The sequence below is a fragment of the Chlorocebus sabaeus genome, chromosome 1 (genome assembly GCF_047675955.1).
Source record: "Chlorocebus sabaeus isolate Y175 chromosome 1, mChlSab1.0.hap1, whole genome shotgun sequence".
In the NCBI taxonomy this organism is placed as follows: Eukaryota; Metazoa; Chordata; class Mammalia; order Primates; family Cercopithecidae; genus Chlorocebus; species Chlorocebus sabaeus.
The window spans coordinates 57,275,518-57,293,099 of record NC_132904.1 but is presented as its reverse complement, the minus strand read 5'-3'; the positions used below and the strand labels follow the sequence as shown (position 1 = coordinate 57,293,099).

Genomic DNA, 17,582 nt, shown 5'->3' with positions numbered 1-17,582 from the left:
CCCATCCTTCTCCATGGGATTATTTCTCTTTCTGTTTGAGTTTTTCTCTCTTGCTCGATGACACTCTTTTGTTTATTTCTTTGCTTCCCCGTAACTCTGTTGGGCTGGACTTTGGCCTCTCTTGTTTCTTCATGTGGCTTCTCTGCTTCTTGGTTCGCTGGAGATCGTGGCCGGAGTGTCAGTGCCCCCGTATTAGGTACTGTACCCATTCCAGGTGAGATGGAGAGTGAGAATGCCTTTGTTTCCCTACCCTAACCCTCCCCCTCACCAACACTCAGCCAGGGCTCCACTACTGCCTGCATTCCTGCATCTCCCTCTGAGGAAAAAGAACAAGCTCCTTGTTGAAATAATCCACAAGTACTTTGGACCCCAAATCCTTAACATTAAAGACATTAGCTCACCTACATTTGAAATATTGAGCACACTAATTTCTCAGCAAGGAAGCCTGGAGTCCCCACTAGTCTCTGGGATCTTGGTATGGACTTCTGCCCTGAAGGCAGAATTGGGCAGATTCTCTGGACTCCCACTGAAGGGGAGGGCCCAGGCTTGAGGAAGAAGGGTTCCAGAGGCTACATTCACGTTCATTGCCTTCTTCCAATCTCAGGAGACACAGAAAGTGGCTGGGATGACACTGCTGTGGTCAATGACCTCTCATCCACATCATCGGGCACTGAATCAGGTCCTCAGTCTCCTCTGACACCAGATGGTAAACGGAATCCCAAAGGCATTAAGAAGTTCTGGGGAAAGTAAGTTGGTGCTATTGATCCTAATTATATTGCTTTGAATTTTTCTTTTTGGTTGGGCAAAGAGTCTGTAAGCCCCTGGTCCATTAGACATTGAAACAGCAGTCAGAACAGAGTGTTCATGTTTAAAGAGAAGAATCTTAGATATTTTTCAGGGCCAAGAGAAGGAGACATATGAAAGGCACCCATTAAATATATCCAGTTGCCTTTCGTGTCATGTATCCTAGGCACCCACCCATTCCACACACCCTGAACATAGTCTCTGCAGCTACATGGGCTTTGGGACAGACACAGATGAGACTGTATTCTCCCTTCTTAGGAGTCAATCTGTTTTAAGAAATCCTTGAAAAATCTTTGAAAGCCAAGTACTTGCTGACCCAACTGATCCACTTTGTGACATGAGGCAGAAACTGGGGCCTCCTACAAGGCATCAAACTTTGCTTTGACCTTTATGGCAAGTGACCAAATCCCAGAGGCAGGATTAGAATTGAGGCTTGAGTCTGGCGGAGGAGCTGCAATAGGTTGTGATCCTTGATCTCTGGGAAGGTACTGAGAAACAATGCTGCCCAGAGTCCCTGTGCTGGCCTGCATGGCCTTGCAAAAGAGGAGGCACAGTGACTGTAGGCTTTCCAACTATTCCATGACAGTCTCCATGGATTCTTCTCCATGCAGAATCCGAAGAACTCAGTCAGGAAATTTCAACACTGACACGCTGGGGATGGCAGAGTTTCGACGAGGTGGGCTCCGGGCGACCGCAGGGCCAAGACTCTCTAGGACCAGGGACTCCAAGGGACAGAAAAGGTAAGGTTCCCTCCAGTCCATCTACAAAGAGTTGTGTAAAATCCCAGCCAGGGTGGAGTGGGGAGAGGGTGCTTGTTGTCCCAAAGCCTCCAGAAATAGAAGCCAGGAATCCTTAGTGCAGAGCTTCTCAACTTGCTCATTCAACATGCATGGACGTTGCTCATGCTTACAAGTATGCTGAGGTAAAGATAAGAAGCTCCCTACAGCTGGAGGTAGGGAGCTAGGGTAGAAGGGTGGGCCCTTGGGCCTCCCTGAGCACCTCAACAGTGCTACACACGTATAACCCATTCTCAGCAGTGGGTTTACACACTAGATGGATAGCCTTGGTGTAGCCAGGAAGAGCACAGATTCTAGAATCCCAGGGAATTCCTAGGAATCGCTGCTCAACCACTTCCTAGCTGTGGGCTTTATACAGTATCTCTCTCTATGCCTCCATTTCCTCACTTGTAAAGTAGATGTCAAAAACAATTGTTTTATTAAAGTTATCGTGAGGATTACGTGAGCTACTACATGAGCTGTCTGCCATTCAAGAGTCAACAGCCTCTAGTATATTCGGGAAAGTGAGCCTTCCTTGTCTCTTACCTGCCTCTGGGTCAGCTCCATCCTTCCACAAAGACTCTGCAGAAAGATGTTGGTGGAGCTGGCCACACCTGCCACTATTTTTCATAATCCTGTGCCAAACTTTACTGTAGGATGTTAACTAAAGGGGGTTACAAAGGGATGGCACTGGAGTCAAAGTGGGAAGTTTCATGTCACTTTTCCCATCATACCTTAATACAAAAGCATAGAAAATGTTAAACTTCTCCAGAGGTGTCCCTGGTGGAAACCCTCCAGTTACTAGCTTTACCCACTTTCCTTTAATCTCTCTGCTCTGAAAAAGAGTATCTCCCCTCAAACCTGCACAGGTGAATCTTTACTACTGTGTTTCGGGGAAACCCCTTTCCATATTCTCTTCCCCAGTCAAGCAGTCCCTACAATAACATCATCTCCAGCACAATATCTCCTAAGTTCTGAGTCACTCAGCCAAGATCAGTACTCCTGAGGGCCTTCCACAGGATTTGAATGTGACATTTTATATCCAACCAAAAGGCAAAAAGTAAGCTGTAACTCTCTTCAGTTTAGTCCCCTCAAGACTGCCGTATACCAATGGAAAGTACAGGTAGTTGCTGGTTAAGATGCGTATAATTCAAATATCCGTTCTCAGAAATAATACAGTCTAGATTCCAATTAAGGAAGAAAAGCCATTTCCCTAAATGCATCATATTGTTTGCAGACCTGCATCCCCTGTGGAAGGGAGCCTTAGCTTATTTTGCACATGGATATGATACTCCACTTCCCCAGCTTGCCAAACAGGTTTCTAGTCTTACCAGGTCCTCCTGGTGCATGAGACACGGGACCTTTCCAGATCCATTTATTCTTTGAATGAGTATCCCCAGACTCCAGGTACCTTGAAAAGAAACATGAGAATGTGTAGACCACTAGCTTTTATAGGCTAGAGAATCTAAGGACACAGTCTAAGTAAGTCAGAGACCAATTTAGAGCCCTTAGAAAGTGAGCCAGAGAAAGCTTACCTGTATATTCAGTAATTAGATGATCTAATTTACTTAGCAATTTTCTCAATGTAGATATTACTGTTGTTTCTGATTTATGTGAGCTGAAAAAAAATCAAGCTATAGTAAGCTTGAATGATTCATCCTTGTTTGAATTCTGGCTAGTTCTTGAAGGATTGATTCTAGAAGGGGAATCATTGGGTCAGGGTATAAAAACTTTCCTAAGATCCCTCAGCATTGTCCCTAGAGTAGGAGAGCATGGTTAGGGAGCTCTCTGTATTCTGACAGTCACTTTAGGGTATGGGATGACCAGGGTCAGTAGCTTTCTTTGCCAAAGGAAAAAACTGCAGTTCCAGCCACAAGGCTGCTTTGTTCGAATGTCTTTCTGCTTTATTAACCATAACAGTGGATGAGAAAGGGAAGAAGTGTGAAGAGGTCCTGATGAGATTGCTTTGTTTATCGTAACGGTGCAAAATGAATTTGCTGGTGGAAAAGAAAGGCCTTTATAACTCTCAAGTAGAAATTTGATATATGTTAATGTCCCCTGGTAATATTTATAATTTCTAGATATTAATATTTAGGTGTAGCTTTAAAACTGTTGTTGTTAGTATTCTTTAGGAAAAGTACTTTGTTACTGAAAGCCTCCAGCCCCAAACTTTTTTTGTTCAATAAAACCATTGATTTTTTAAAAAATATGAGAATTGATAACATTGCGTAGGCACTCTCTTTCAGATTATGGACGAACACATTTTATTTGCTTTCTTCTCCTAGGTAAAGTTTTACAGAATTACATTCCAGTCAGCACTGCTGGACAGAGTGCACCTATTACACCCACATCCTTGTCAGCATTAAGTATTTACATTTTTGTTTTTCAAAGTTTTCTACTTTTATGAAACTCCAAATTTCCTTTTTATTGGTAATTTAGTTTTCATGTTTGTCATTTTAATTCTTTTGTGAATTATCTGCATTTTTGTTCATTATTAATGTATTTCTTATAGATTTCTAACTGTTCTCTATTAAGATATTAAGTCATGTCTAATAATTGTGACATAGTATTTTTAGGTTTGTGGCAGAATTTTACTTTTGTTTCTGATTTTTGATACATGGAATTTTTATGTTGATATAGAATTAGGTTTATCCACTTTGTGAATTCTTTCATTTTGTTTTAAATTTTTTTCTGTGATTTTTAAAAACTTTGAATAATCCATTTAGGAATTATTTTAGTTTGTGAGTTTATTATGAGTTACTGTTTTTGAGAAAAAGGCAGTAAAGTATAATGTTTAAGGCAAACAGGCCCTAGAGCCACATGGCTGGATCCCATCTTTGCAGAGTGTTTTTTTCCTGAGTTGATCTACTGAGTGTATTGCCCTTCAGGATTCCAGCTTTAGGAGAAGTCCCCAATCCTACTGCTCCCCTACCTTGGACCCCTTTTTGTTTCCTTTTCCTACACGCATAGTGAGTCAGATTCATCATGAATGTAAAGATGCTTAAGCTTCAGGGACCCTCCTTTGTATGGAGCCCTTCCAGGGTCCGGAGAGAGTCTGATCATAGTGTTAACAGGGCCAGGTGTTTTGACAATTTTGCATAAAAGAGGTATTTTAAATACAACCAGTTTTAAGACTGCTGACTCTTTTTACTGCAACTTTCCCTTGATCTATGCTTTTCCTTATAACAGATGGTGTTAGGGCAGCTGTGGGGATTTTGGGGGACTTGTTAAGGGGAAGTTAGCCTGAGGATACATGTAGTTTGGGTTTAGGGTGGGATGTGTGTGTTTGTGGTTTGCAGTCACTGCATGTTTAGTTTAGTTGGGTTTAATTCACTAGCTTTCCTACTGCACAAATGGCTTCCAGGATTTCTTCTACTTCCCATTGTGCCGATTCGCTCAGTGCTCTGTACTCACTTATGAACTGTACAATTATAAATGTGCCACGTGCTCTCCCCCTACCATGAGAAGAGCATATTTGAGAAATCTCAGCTACATCATTTGAAGTGCAATTTGAAAAGATGTTTTGGAATGTGTCAACAAAACAAATGGTTTGGCTATATATGAAGGGCATCTTCTCTGTCATCTCCAAATTATTTCCCAGCGTGTTCAGTGGTGCCCTGGCTGAGGTGGGAGATGCTGGCACTGAGAGGAGCTGAGGAGGAGGTGCAGAAGCTGGGTCTGATTCTGTGTGAACACTTCAAGGCTTAGGAGGGAGGAGAGGATTCACAAAACAAAAAATGGGAAGACTACTGGAGATGAGGCCCAGCTCTAGGTGGTTTTGAAAAGGTCAATAGGACAGAGGTTTTCCAATTATGATCTCAAAAACACTTATTTCCCCTTTAGAGCTGAAATGTTAGGTTCACAAAGACTAGGCAAAAAATAAAAGTTAAAAAATTTAAAAAAGAACTGAAAGGTCCCTTAGATATGTTTGTTTTTCCCACTTCCAAGAAACAAGGAAACAAATAAAATAAAAACCAAATAGAATATAAAACAAAAGTGATAAAATGATCATTGAAATTTGAGAGAAATTACTTTCTTACATTAAAAAATTATAAACAAAAAATCCAGATCATACCAAAAGCATAATTTGCTAAGAGCAAGAGGTAAGTTTTAAACAAAAAAAGTGAATAGCCTTCTAGATTGTTATTCATATAAGATGAATGATATGAACCCACTGGGAAAAGGTTGAAATTTCTTGCTGAGTTTACATGATATACTGACAGTGACAAAGATAACATAAAACTCATGTACTGCCACAAGGACATAGACAACACATGAGTTAAATGAATACTGTCAATTCAAAGAATGTTTAAGATTAGCCATAGCATTAGAAAACTTGAATGCATTATAGTTTTACAACTTACATATAAAAGACATTTGATAGAGGCCTTTCTAAATTTAAATGATTCTAAAAATGTACATGACCATACCAGTTATAAATTGTGAAGACAAAACTTTTTAACTATTATCATAAAAGATAAATATTGATCATGTTAGAAGACTAAATCAACCATCTGTTGTCATAGAAAATATTATAAAGTTGTGGACATATAAAGAAGCAGTCAAAGAGTATCCACCCAAAATATGAGAGTAAAAAAGTACTATAGCTGGATACAGTGGCTCAGACCTGTAGTCCCAGCTACTTGGGAGGAGGCAGGAGGATTGCTTGAGCCCAGGAGTTCAAGGCTGTAATAAGCTATGATTACATCACTATACACTCCAGCCTGGGCAGCAGAGCCAGACCCCATCTCTAAAAATAATTAATTACTAAAACCCTGTCTCTAAAATAAATACCCCATCACTGAAATAACAAATACCCTGTCTCAAAAAAGAATCAAACTACAGAGGTATCTCAAGCTTTTATATAATAAAATATTTCTACATTTTGTGATTTTTTTCAGTTTTGCAAAACTTGCAATTTTTGTGGCTTGTTTTCTAATTCTAAATATTCCCTTTGTTTCTAATTACATATTCAAATTTTATACTTTTTTTGAAGAGAAAGTTTGTAAGTTCCAGGCCTCGTAAAACATTTTCAGGACCCATGAAAGCCCAGGTTCCAGATTATGATTGATCAGTCCCTGCCACAGGGTATACATCATCTCTAGCATTTGTTCTAAAATGGGGCATTCTTGTCATGCTTATCCTTTAAGGAATTCCCTCACTTTAAGAACAGCTCAACCAGGCATTTAAAAAAATATGTTTTAATCTAGTATGTTAGGGCTACTTTGAAGGACTCTTTCTGGTCTTTGAAGGAATATCTAATCTTCAATATTCTATAAATCCTCATTTATGAACATAAAGTTGCTCTGTCAAATCCCCCCCTAAAAAAAAATGACTCTATTGGTATTTTTAGTGTGCTGTTATATTCACACTTTAAATGAAAAATGGATGTCTTTAAGAACTGATGGCTTTATAAAACCCAGTCATCCTGTCTAGGAACATAATCTAGCTTTTCATTTATTCATGTCCTTTTTTATGTTGCTCAGTTGACTGTTGTAGTCAATACCTCTCCCCACCCCCGCAGTCCCCACACATAATCACACAAGGCCAAACATCTCTGGTTAAGGCAATTCCTAGACGTTTTATAATGTTAGTTGCTATGAGTGGGATTTTTAAATTGTTTTAACAGCATTAGTATCTGTGCATTGATGGTATTAGAAAATTGTTGATATTTGTATTGTAACATAGATGTTACATATGTTTATATGTGCATTTCATAACTGGCCATCTTACTGAGCTTTCTAGGGTTTTCTAAATGGGCAGTCCTGTCATCTGTAAAGAATGGCTTTATTTCTGCCTAATAGCTATACTTCTTGTTCTTATTTATCTCTAATACTGCCTACGACTCTCAGACCAGTGTTATTAGCACTGATAAAAAACATATTGTCCTTTTATTGACTTTAATGTGAATGTTCCTCATTTTGTTAATAAGTAACGTGTTAGCTGTTGTTGATTGGAAAGTTTTTGATTTTAGTTTTTGGTGTGTGTGTGTGTTTTGTTTGTTTGTTTGTTTGTTTTTTATGTTAGGAGAACTGACCCTCTTAAATGCTAAGAAAACTTGTTTTCTAAGCATTTTCCTAAAAAGATGATTCCGCCTAATGAGGCCACAGCTCTGGGCTTGTGTCATGTATATGTGTGTATGTGCACCCAGGACATGTGAACATGATCTCAGGAGGGTCATACAGGCTGCCCCATTCTCTAAGTAGCCTGAGATTTGAAATTCAGATCTTATGTTATTAAGAAAACTCTAGGGTCTTCCTCCTATGAGTGTGTTGTAGTGGAATTTTGTTCAACAGAATCTCATGATGGAAGTTGTTTGTTAAAAAACAGGTTTTTGGTTTTGTTTTGTGAGACATGATTAGATTCAGAACCTCAGGCTCTCCCACTAACAGGAATATGCTGTTTTCCTGCTTCCCAGTGACGCCAATGCCCCCTTTGCCCAGTGGAGCACAGAGCGTGTGTGTGCCTGGCTGGAGGACTTTGGCCTGGCTCAGTATGTGATCTTTGCCAGGCAGTGGGTATCTTCTGGCCACACTTTACTGACAGCCACCCCTCAGGACATGGAAAAGGTAAGGGCTGAGCTTGGGGACAGGAGGCGCCCATTTCTTCCCAAACCAATGCATGGGGAGGGCAGGGTCCGCCACTCCTGTCACACACACAGGAGGATGGATGAAGGAGGGTGATAGTCCCTCTGTAGCTGCAGGTTGGCATCCCAGGGCACGGTGCAGAGATCCACTGCCATACTCTCAGAGCATCTCCACCCACACACAGCTTTCTTTGAGGACCAAATTGCCTGCCAAAATTTCACATGTGGTCTTCATCTTTTAATTTCAGGAGCTAGGAATTAAGCACCCTCTCCACAGGAAGAAGCTTGTTTTAGCAGTGAAAGCCATCAACACCAAACAGGAGGAGAAGTCTGCACTGCTAGACCACATTTGGGTGACACGTAAGGACAGGCATATATATATTAAGTATGTCTCTGGCAGCCACTAAGGGTAGAAAGAAATTCCCTATTAAATGGGTACCTCAAGGACAGCTGTCTCCTTGTAAAAGGCAGAGGAATTACTAAACTTTTGGGGGAATAACACAAACCTCAAAATATAATTTGCTCCCCTTTTTTTTGCATCTACATTCTCTGATTCTCATGAATCCTGACACATCTGGGGTTTTTGTATTTGTAGGGTGGCTTGATGATATTGGCTTACCCCAGTACAAAGACCAGTTTCATGAATCTAGAGTTGACGGACGAATGCTGCAATACCTAACTGTGGTGAGGACTTTTTCTTTCAATTTCAGTTGTCCCTGTGAGCACTCAGCTCACATGTACCCATAGTGGTCATTTTAAACCTGATTCCATATATTCTTAAGGCCTTGAAATAGTATCATTTGTCACAAAAGAGGTCCCAAGTAGCAGACTACAAACCACTGTGATAAGCTATTGGTGTCTCCGCGTGCACCTTCCTGAGATGTGGTTGACTTGTCTATGTTTGGTCTCGTAAGGGACATCAGAGGTCTTTTGTCACTTTGGAAACTCTGGTTTATCAAACAAACTTTCCTCTTTCAGAATGATTTACTCTTCTTAAAAGTCACCAGCCAACTACATCATCTCAGCATCAAATGTGCCATTCACGTGCTGCATGTCAACAAGTTCAACCCCCACTGCCTGCACCGGCGGCCAGCTGATGAGGTGAGACCACAATAGTATCTCTCCAGGTAGCCCTGAACCAGGACCTCTGAAACATCGACCATGAGCAAACAAGAATGACATCATAAAAGCACTGTTTTTCGGATCATGGTTCCTGGGATTCTTTTGTTTGCTTGTGCTTCCTGGTGCCCCAAACACCCGTTACCTGTACTTTGTGTCTCACAGTAGCCATAGACCTCTAAGCTCCCACCCTCCACTGGGGAGACACGTGCTGTAAAGTCATCATAGTGATTAATGGAGATGAGTATATGGTGCAAAGGAGAGGGAGACAGAAAGAAAAAATGGAAAGATGGGTGTCACAGTAGAAGAGAAGAGACAGAGGAGAGGGAAGAGGAGCCCATAGAAGCTAGACATTTCAGAATAGGTATCCCTACTTGTAGATCCAAAATTAACTGACTTCCAGGCCCAGGTACAAGGGATCCATGAGCAGTCTTGCTACACAGTATAGGAAAATAACAGCACCCCAAGTCATGAAGAAATAACTGATTATGTTCCATGAACTTTGGAGTTCTTGGTGGACCCTCAAACTGAAGATTGTCAATCACATCCTATCTCCTCTGTTCCTGGGAACTAGGTCTAACCTTGATATAAAATTAACTCAGCTTCCTAGACTGCTACCTTTGCCATCTATCTCCTATTTTCTCCTTATTCAACCAACATGTTTTGAATGTCTTGTAAATGTCAAGCACAGCGCTGTGCATTTTTAAGACCACAGTGCTAGGTGAGAGCACTTAGGAATAAGTATCTTAAGGTGCGCTCCCCTAAAATTGTTGGCCATGCCAGGGAGATCTTTCATCTATAAACCACTTGGATTGTAATTGACAGTCATCTTTAAAGTTCTATTGAATCACTGAAAGAATAACTATAATGTCCTCATTTATTTGTCTCAAAGTTAGCCAGAAAATGAGGGAGCAACAGAATTCTGGATTCAGATATCTCAGTGTGGAAGATCTTGCAAGATTCAGTGGGAGCTCTGTTTCCTGGAAATTGGGGGGGCTGGTGGTCTGGCAGATGGGGTGGGTCACTAAGCTTGAGGGTCTTCTATTGTTGTGATGCATCTGGGGCAGGGCTACTTACAGGGGCTGACTCCACAGAGGACCACGGTGGGACCTATTAAGCCTAACTTCCTCACTTTCCTCCCTCTGACAGAGTAACCTTTCTCCTTCAGAAGTTGTACAGTGGTCCAACCACAGAGTGATGGAGTGGTTGCGATCTGTGGACCTGGCAGAGTATGCACCCAATCTTCGAGGGAGTGGAGTCCATGGAGGCCTCATTGTGAGTGGCTCTCTGGCCTAGCCCACTTGCCTTGGTGCAAATGGGATATTCAGAAACTTATTTATTAAGGACAAGACATAAAATCTAACAAAAAAAAATAGGTACTTCATCTGAAGCTCTTGCATAATTTGACATCACAAAGTATTTTGATAACTTGTCCTTGAGAATTAATATACCTCATGGAAGCAAGATGCCTTCTGGCAGCACCTCCTTGGCATGAGACCTGAGGATTCTAGGTCAATGGGCTGCATGAAGACCAACGCTTACAAGGCAGATCTGCCTGTCCCTGAGTGGGGCTGGGGAAGGGACGGGAAAGCCATAAAAATGCAGCTTCCCACTTGCTGCAATATGATCCTTATCACTACTCAGATCTGTCAGTGACAAAGTCAGAGGGGAAATGAGGAAGTGTGGTGACTCGGATGTCATCCAGAGGAGATCCTGAGAGACAGCCTTACCAAAGAGGTCCCAGTTCTCTGCTGCTCTGTGAAAACAAGGTGGTCAGTCAGCAAATGTGCTAGTGTGTGCTCAGAGTCAGGTCCTGTGCCAGCCAGTGAGAGGAGTGGGACTCAGAACAAGTGACTGAGCTCCTGCCCCTGCTCTGGAGGTGCCCCCAGCCCAACAGGCCAATCTCTCAGCATCCTCCCCTCGAGCCATTTGTATTTGCTCCTGGCCAGGTTTGTTTCTGGTTCCTTCTTAGATCCTGGAGCCGCGCTTCACTGGGGACACCCTGGCTATGCTTCTCAATATCCCCCCACAAAAGACGCTCCTCAGGCGCCACCTGACCACCAAGTTCAATGCCCTGATTGGTCCAGAGGCTGAACAGGAAAAGCGAGAGAAGATGGCCTCACCAGCTTACACACCACTGACCACCACAGCCAAAGTCCGGGTGAGTTGCAGACCCTTTCTGAGTGGGCCCTGGGCTGCCTCCTGGCCCTCAGGCAGCACAGCACCTGGCTCGATGCCCGCAGCCAGAGCAGCATGCGCAGCCTGGACAAGAGGATCTTGCAGCTTCTGCCGTGGTCTTGTGATCTGTTAGGCCAGTCTTTGTTAAGCCAGTTCTCCACCAGTTTTGAGTCCAAGGAAGACAGTGCAGGTTTCTTTACCTAGAAAATATGTTCAGGAAGCACCTATCCTCAGGTGACTTAGAGCTCACCCTCTACCCCATTGCTGCCGTGACTCATCTTGCGGAGCAGAAGTGCTCCGAGTTTGGCTTTCGTTCGGTCAGGCCTGCCTGCGTGCCGCAATGCCATGGGATCTTGGCCAAAGCTGTCCTGCTGACATAGGAAGTGTTCCCATTGGAAGCTGGTTCCCTTTGTCTTGTTTTGTGATGTGGCCAGCACACAGATACCCAGAGGTCCCAAGGTCTTCCAAGCACCAACACTACTCACTGGGGCTCCCAGAATCCCACAAAGCCCTTTAGACCTGCCTGAGCCACAGCATCCTCAAACCATATTCTTCCCAGACTAAAGACCCACAGGCAACCTCTCGAGGCCAGGCTGGTCCTATCCCTGGTAGTGTTGAGGCTTCATGCCCAGCTATAACTCAGGCACAGACCTCGTTCCCCAAGGGAGCAGGACAGGAAGTATGTCTGGGGGAGTCAAGCAGAAACAGTGCTGTGTGACGCTAGGGCAGGGAGCAACCTGGGGCTATCCTACATGCCTTTAGATGGTGCCAGGTGCTCAGATGGGAAAGGGTTGGGGTGCCAGTAGCTGTGCTGAGGCAAGTTCTCTGTGCTTCGCCTCAAGTGCAGACCTCAAGTACATTCTAAAGAAACTCCCAGTTCATCTATGGAAATGAGAAAGTCACTTTGGTGGGGCAGCCAGGCATGAGTTTCTGGCATAGTATTGGAGGGGCAGCTCTTATTGTTCAAGATTATTTACCTGTTGGCCTTTCTGCAGCATATAAATTGCTTACAAGAGCTCTGTTTTGTTCAGAATCTTTCTAGGAGCAGTTTACGTCATTCCTCTCCTTGTGGGCCTGCTCTTAAATTTTAATTATATTGTCAGTCATACCTGCACACTGCCCTGATTGCCTTCTCATAATCTTACATTTGCTGTGTTTTAGCCAAGGAAACTAGGATTTTCACACTTTGGAAACATAAGAAAAAAGAAGTTTGATGAATCGACGGACTACATTTGCCCAATGGAGCCTAGTGACGGTGTCAGTGACAGTCACAGGGTCTACAGTGGCTACCGGGACCTCAGCCCCCTTGATGCCCCTGAACTGGATGGGCTGGACCAGGTGGGACAGATTAGCTGATGCCCTTGTCACCTGCCCTCTGTGCACCCTGAGAGCTCACAGTAACACTGTGTCACCATATAACTGCACCTCACCCCTGCACATGTGCATGACTCGCAGAGAACATTCCAGCAATTGTGTACCCCTGGGCCAGTCTCTCTTTGAACTCTGAGGGTGGCCAGGATCTGGAGCTGCATCTCTAAGGGGCCAGGCTTTGGGGACCATTGTCAAAGGTGGACTCAGGAGGAAAGACACTTAAAGACACCTTTACGTTTCTAGTAAGTCTTGATGTTCATCTTCAGCACCAGTGGAAACACATGAACTGCGATGCAGGTCCAGAGACCATGGAGACTCCCACGAGGCTCAGCTCTCAGGCACCCTCTATGCTTCAGTTGAGGGAAAAGCTCAAGTGCCTTAGGCCCGTGGGCCACAGTCTTGGCTGAGATCAAAGGGATGAGCCACAGGGACTTCTGCCACAGTGACAGTGGAATTGTGTTGTGCCTTACTTCAGAGGTGGTCTCTTCTTTCTTGTAATAAAAGCAATATTTATGTGGAAAGCAAGCAGTGCAACATATCTTTAACTTTGTTGGGGAAAGAGAGCTGAGGGTAGCTGGAAATAGAGTCCTACCAATTGCAGAGCTGAAGAGCCGATGGCACTGAGCCTGGTCCTCAGCCAGGTGCAGACTCAGGATTCACTAGGGGGTAGAACAAGGCAGAACCCCCTCCCATAGCCTTCAGAGGAGGTCTGTGGCCTCAGTGCTCCAGAATTTGCTTCCCTCTGTGAAGCAGAGGGGGCTTCGTGTCTCATGCATGTCCTGACCATACGGCACATCTGTCGTGCAGACCTCAAAGCTGATTGGTTTTAGTGGCATGAGCCCCCTCAGTGAAGGGGATGGTGGGGAGATAAGAAGGGCACCTTGCTGGAAAGACTCTCTGTTCTTTCATGTGTTTTGCTGGCTTCTCTATTACTGACTTAGCCAGGCTCATAACCATGGTGGGGGCTGGTCTGTCTGCTGGCAGAACTGAAAGAGATCTGTCCCCTTGATTTAGAGACTGACTGACTGATAATGGCTCCTCCAGATGGGTCTTGTCTGGCTGGGACTGAGGGAGAGACGTGCCTTGCCAGTCTGGGCTCCTGGTCAAGAGACTTTAGTTTGCCCCCAGGCAGCGTTTGGCTCCCCTCAATCCCCTGGGCCTCATCACAGAAAAGTAACACTACATCACCGCCATCTGATGGCCTGGGCACGGCCTGATGACCCCATTCCATTGTGGCACTCTGATTCTGTCCCAGATGGAGGCTATGCTAAGATTCGCTTCTTAAACTACCAGCAGCCTCAGGCATGGTCTGTTGCCACAGGCCACTGCCTTCCAGGAGGTGAGAGATGTCGGGACAAGCTTGCCGGCTGGCAATGCTGCTGTTAGATCCTGGTACCCAGGTCCGCTGGATGAGAAGTGCTCATTCAGGCTGACGCCTGGCCATTGGAGTTGTAGAGCCAGTCAGGGCAGGCTTTGTCCCTTGCTTCTTATGTCACAGTACAGGGATCTCTGCATGTGCCTGTTTTCAAAACCTGCATGGAACTGTTTTGCCACTGATTCTCTGCACCCTCAAGTAAGTCCTGTTCCCTTTGTGGGCTTCAGTTTTCCTACCTATAAAACAAGGGAGGGGTTACACTTGGTGCCCTCCAAATTTACAGAGGATGTTTCCAAATCTACAGTGTCTAAGTAGGTTTAGGGAAGAAGGAAGAGACTAGTATTACCTGAGAAGGAGGGGCAGGAGGGAGGCTCTTGAGTAGTGAGGAAGGATGCCCACCTATGTCAGGGCATTGGTGTCTGAGCTTCTGTTGCCTGGTTAGTGTGAGTCTGTTTAGCATCGTGAAGGCCTTCATTGCTACTGCTCTCTGCTCCTGGAAATAGCTGGAACATTGAATACGTGCAGAAGGGCTGCTTCTGACAAGCCTGTGTCCTGCCTCTATGTACCCTGAATGCCAGTTCCCAGTGGGGCCCCAGGAGAGGTATGCATGCAGTGTGGGACATTGATGCTTTTCCCCGGGAAACAGAAGCAGCCTGTGCTCCACCCACCTGTCACTCCTCAGGGCCCGGCCCCCTCCTTGCCCATCCCTCCAGGGAAGCATGCCCTGGAGAAGCCAGGCTTGAGTATGACAGGACTTGCATGCCATTTCTGTGAATCACGAGCTGCCTCCATGTGTGCTGACCAGGCTGCTGCCCATTTTACAGATGGCACCTTCGGAAGGTACCGTGACGCAAATAGGGCTCCTCTCCCAAGACATTCACCGCCTTACGGTAGGACTCTGACCCTCTCCCCATAGTCAGACTGGTGCTAGGGAGGCCCAGTGAGTTTGGTGTGGTATTGCACAAGGCCTGGAGAACAGCAAAGAATGGTGCTCAGTGCTGGGGTCACAGCCTGAGCCTGAGCCAGCCCCGAGGCAGAAAGCAGCCCAGGGGCCTTCTCTGTTGGCCTGTTACTGGACCTTGAGCCCTTAAGGGCATTGGGGAGGCTCATGGGCTGTTAGCCAAAGCCAGCTAAAGCACACTAGATCTCAGGTCCTCTTCCCGGGCTTAAAGATGAGGAAACCAAAATGCTCAGCAGCTCTGGATCATCTGTCTCATCAGCCTAGAGCCCAAGCTGCATCCTGTCCTAGCAGACACTTCCACCCTCTGCCCAGAGACAAATGCATTTCCTATCGTGCCTCTGACTTTGTGGGTATCACAAAGTGTTGACAGGCTTGTGAGCACATCTGGCACGCCCGAAAGGACAAACTATATCATGGGGAAGGAGCTTGGCCTTGAAAAGCAGTTTTGGAGTGAGGCTCAAGTCTCTGCTCTGACTTCACTAGCTCTGTGACCTGGGGTGTCATTCTCTCCTGAGCTTTGGCTTAGTTATCTGTAAAGCAGGGCTAATGATACCCTCCTTGCCAGGCTTACAGGCAGACTAGAGCCGGCACGAAAAGGCCAGCCACAGAGCACAGCCACAGAGCACAGGATTTGTTTTTGAGGACCCGTAACTCCCAAGGCCTTTTAGTTCTTGGACATCCCATCACTCAGCCTGTTGGCTGTAGTGTCTGTCCCCATCGAGGCCCCTGTCACTGCACTTTGCTTGCTTGTCTAACAAGGCCCATTGGGAAGACAGGGCAAGGACAGGGACACACGACTCTCCTTGTATCCAAGGACACAACAGGGAAGTCTCCCTGACTCCAAACAGGATCAGTTTTATTCAACGTTTTTATTTATCGGCCCACCCATGAAAGGAATCTGACCACACTTGCCCTTATGATCTAGTCCTTCGGTGGCCTGAAAATAGAAAATTTATTTCTAAGATGAACAATTTATTTTTATCTTAATAGTATTGTTTATTCTGATCCAATACTCAGGGTTTCTTGGGACACTATAAACACTATACAGTTCACCTGCGTCAGATGCAGCCCTCACCCAGTGCCCTCTAGTTCCCATGCAGCTGCTGCAGGGCAGCCTGGACCAAAACTCTGTTAAACTGACCCTTCGGCTGTGTCCTTTTCAGACAATGCTGAGCCAGGACCAGCTGCTGAATGACTCTCGCCTGCCTGCCCCTGACTCTGATGACTGGAGATGACTTTCTTCATGGCTGAGAGCGTAGGGAGGCATGTGTGGGGGCCCAGAGCCTTTGCTTCTGTGGGGAGCTGGCACACAGCCCTCTCTGCAAGCCCAGTCTGGGCTGGCAGGGTGTCTCAGACAGGGTGCCGACAGGCACGAAGCAGAGCTGTGGGACAGGTGTCCAAGGGTGGCCCCAGGGTCCGTGCGTGTCTTCAACCATGCTGCGCTCTTCACCGCAGGCTTCATACCTTTTGTACTTTTATACATGGTCTGCGGACCACTTTTGTGGGAGGGCAGTGAGATATCAGCACGCAGACTAGATGGCTCATGCTATTCCTGGTGACATCCTGGAGGCTCTCACACCCGAGGAGGAGAGCTGTTAGTTAATAAAACCTGCTGGAAAAAAAGTTCCGAAAAACTGTTTTGAATGTTCTGTAGAGACTGCGTTTTGTGAAATGATCACCGGGAGCTCCCTCCGGCGCTGCTTCACAGGAGCATGCTTTTCCATTCACAGGACTGTGGCCCGGCAAGGCAGGTGTTTAGGGTGTGAGCAGGGAAAGCAACGAGGCCCCTTTCCCACAGCCCTGCCTGACTCTATCTCCCGTCATCTGCAAGGGGTATCTGTGCAACCTCCCAGCTTGGAGCAGAGGCGTCCCCAACACATGCACGCCCTGCCCTTTGCCTCCGCCCAAGCTGACACACAGCCTCCCAGGCCTTGCCCTTGGAGCAGCTCAGGCATAATGTCTGATTAAATAGCTCCCCCAAGTGGAAGGCCCTTGGGCACCTCAAGCTCGGTGTTTCCACCGCAACTCACCAACTTCCCAGACATGTCCGTTTCCTCTCCAATATTTAGTCTTTCCTCCCTCCAGGCATCTGCTCAGGCCCTTCCCTCACTGGGGAATGCATTTTTCTCCTAGTCCCCTTCATGAGGCAAAATCCTGTCTCCCAAGGCATGGCAAAGGGACCATCTCTCAGGAAGCCTTCCCGCATGATCCAGTTACAGGTCAGCTGTCCCACAGTACCGTGTCTGCCCTTGAGCCAGAGCACAGCTCACCTTGAAGTTTCTTGTCATCTTACCATACCCGTCCTCACCACAAAGTTGGAGCACCTGCTCTGGGCTGGTTCCTGTACAGACAGTCCTCCAATTGCCAAGGAGATCCATGCTCCTAAGTTCCCCATCCACCCACTCCTTCACA

The 17,582-nt window shown here is 45.5% G+C and overlaps 1 protein-coding gene across 6 annotated transcripts in view; it reads left to right on the top strand.

Annotated features, from left to right (window-relative positions):
* PPFIBP2 (PPFIA binding protein 2) overlaps window positions 1-16,498 on the top strand; it is a 142,680-nt gene extending 126,182 nt beyond the window's left edge. For 3 of the 6 annotated variants that reach the window (XM_037999771.2, XM_008008067.3, XM_008008103.3), the window contains 9 exons: window positions 605-746; window positions 1,416-1,544; window positions 7,999-8,149; window positions 8,415-8,526; window positions 8,762-8,850; window positions 9,145-9,267; window positions 10,435-10,560; window positions 11,258-11,446; window positions 12,625-15,027. In XM_037999771.2, the coding sequence (XP_037855699.2) occupies window positions 605-746; window positions 1,416-1,544; window positions 7,999-8,149; window positions 8,415-8,526; window positions 8,762-8,850; window positions 9,145-9,267; window positions 10,435-10,560; window positions 11,258-11,446; window positions 12,625-12,819 (1,256 nt within the window). In that variant the 3' untranslated portion in view covers window positions 12,820-15,027. The other 3 variants (XM_008008017.3, XM_037999770.2, XM_037999769.2) reach the window with 2 other exon arrangements.
* The last annotated feature ends 1,084 nt before the right edge of the window (window positions 16,499-17,582 follow it).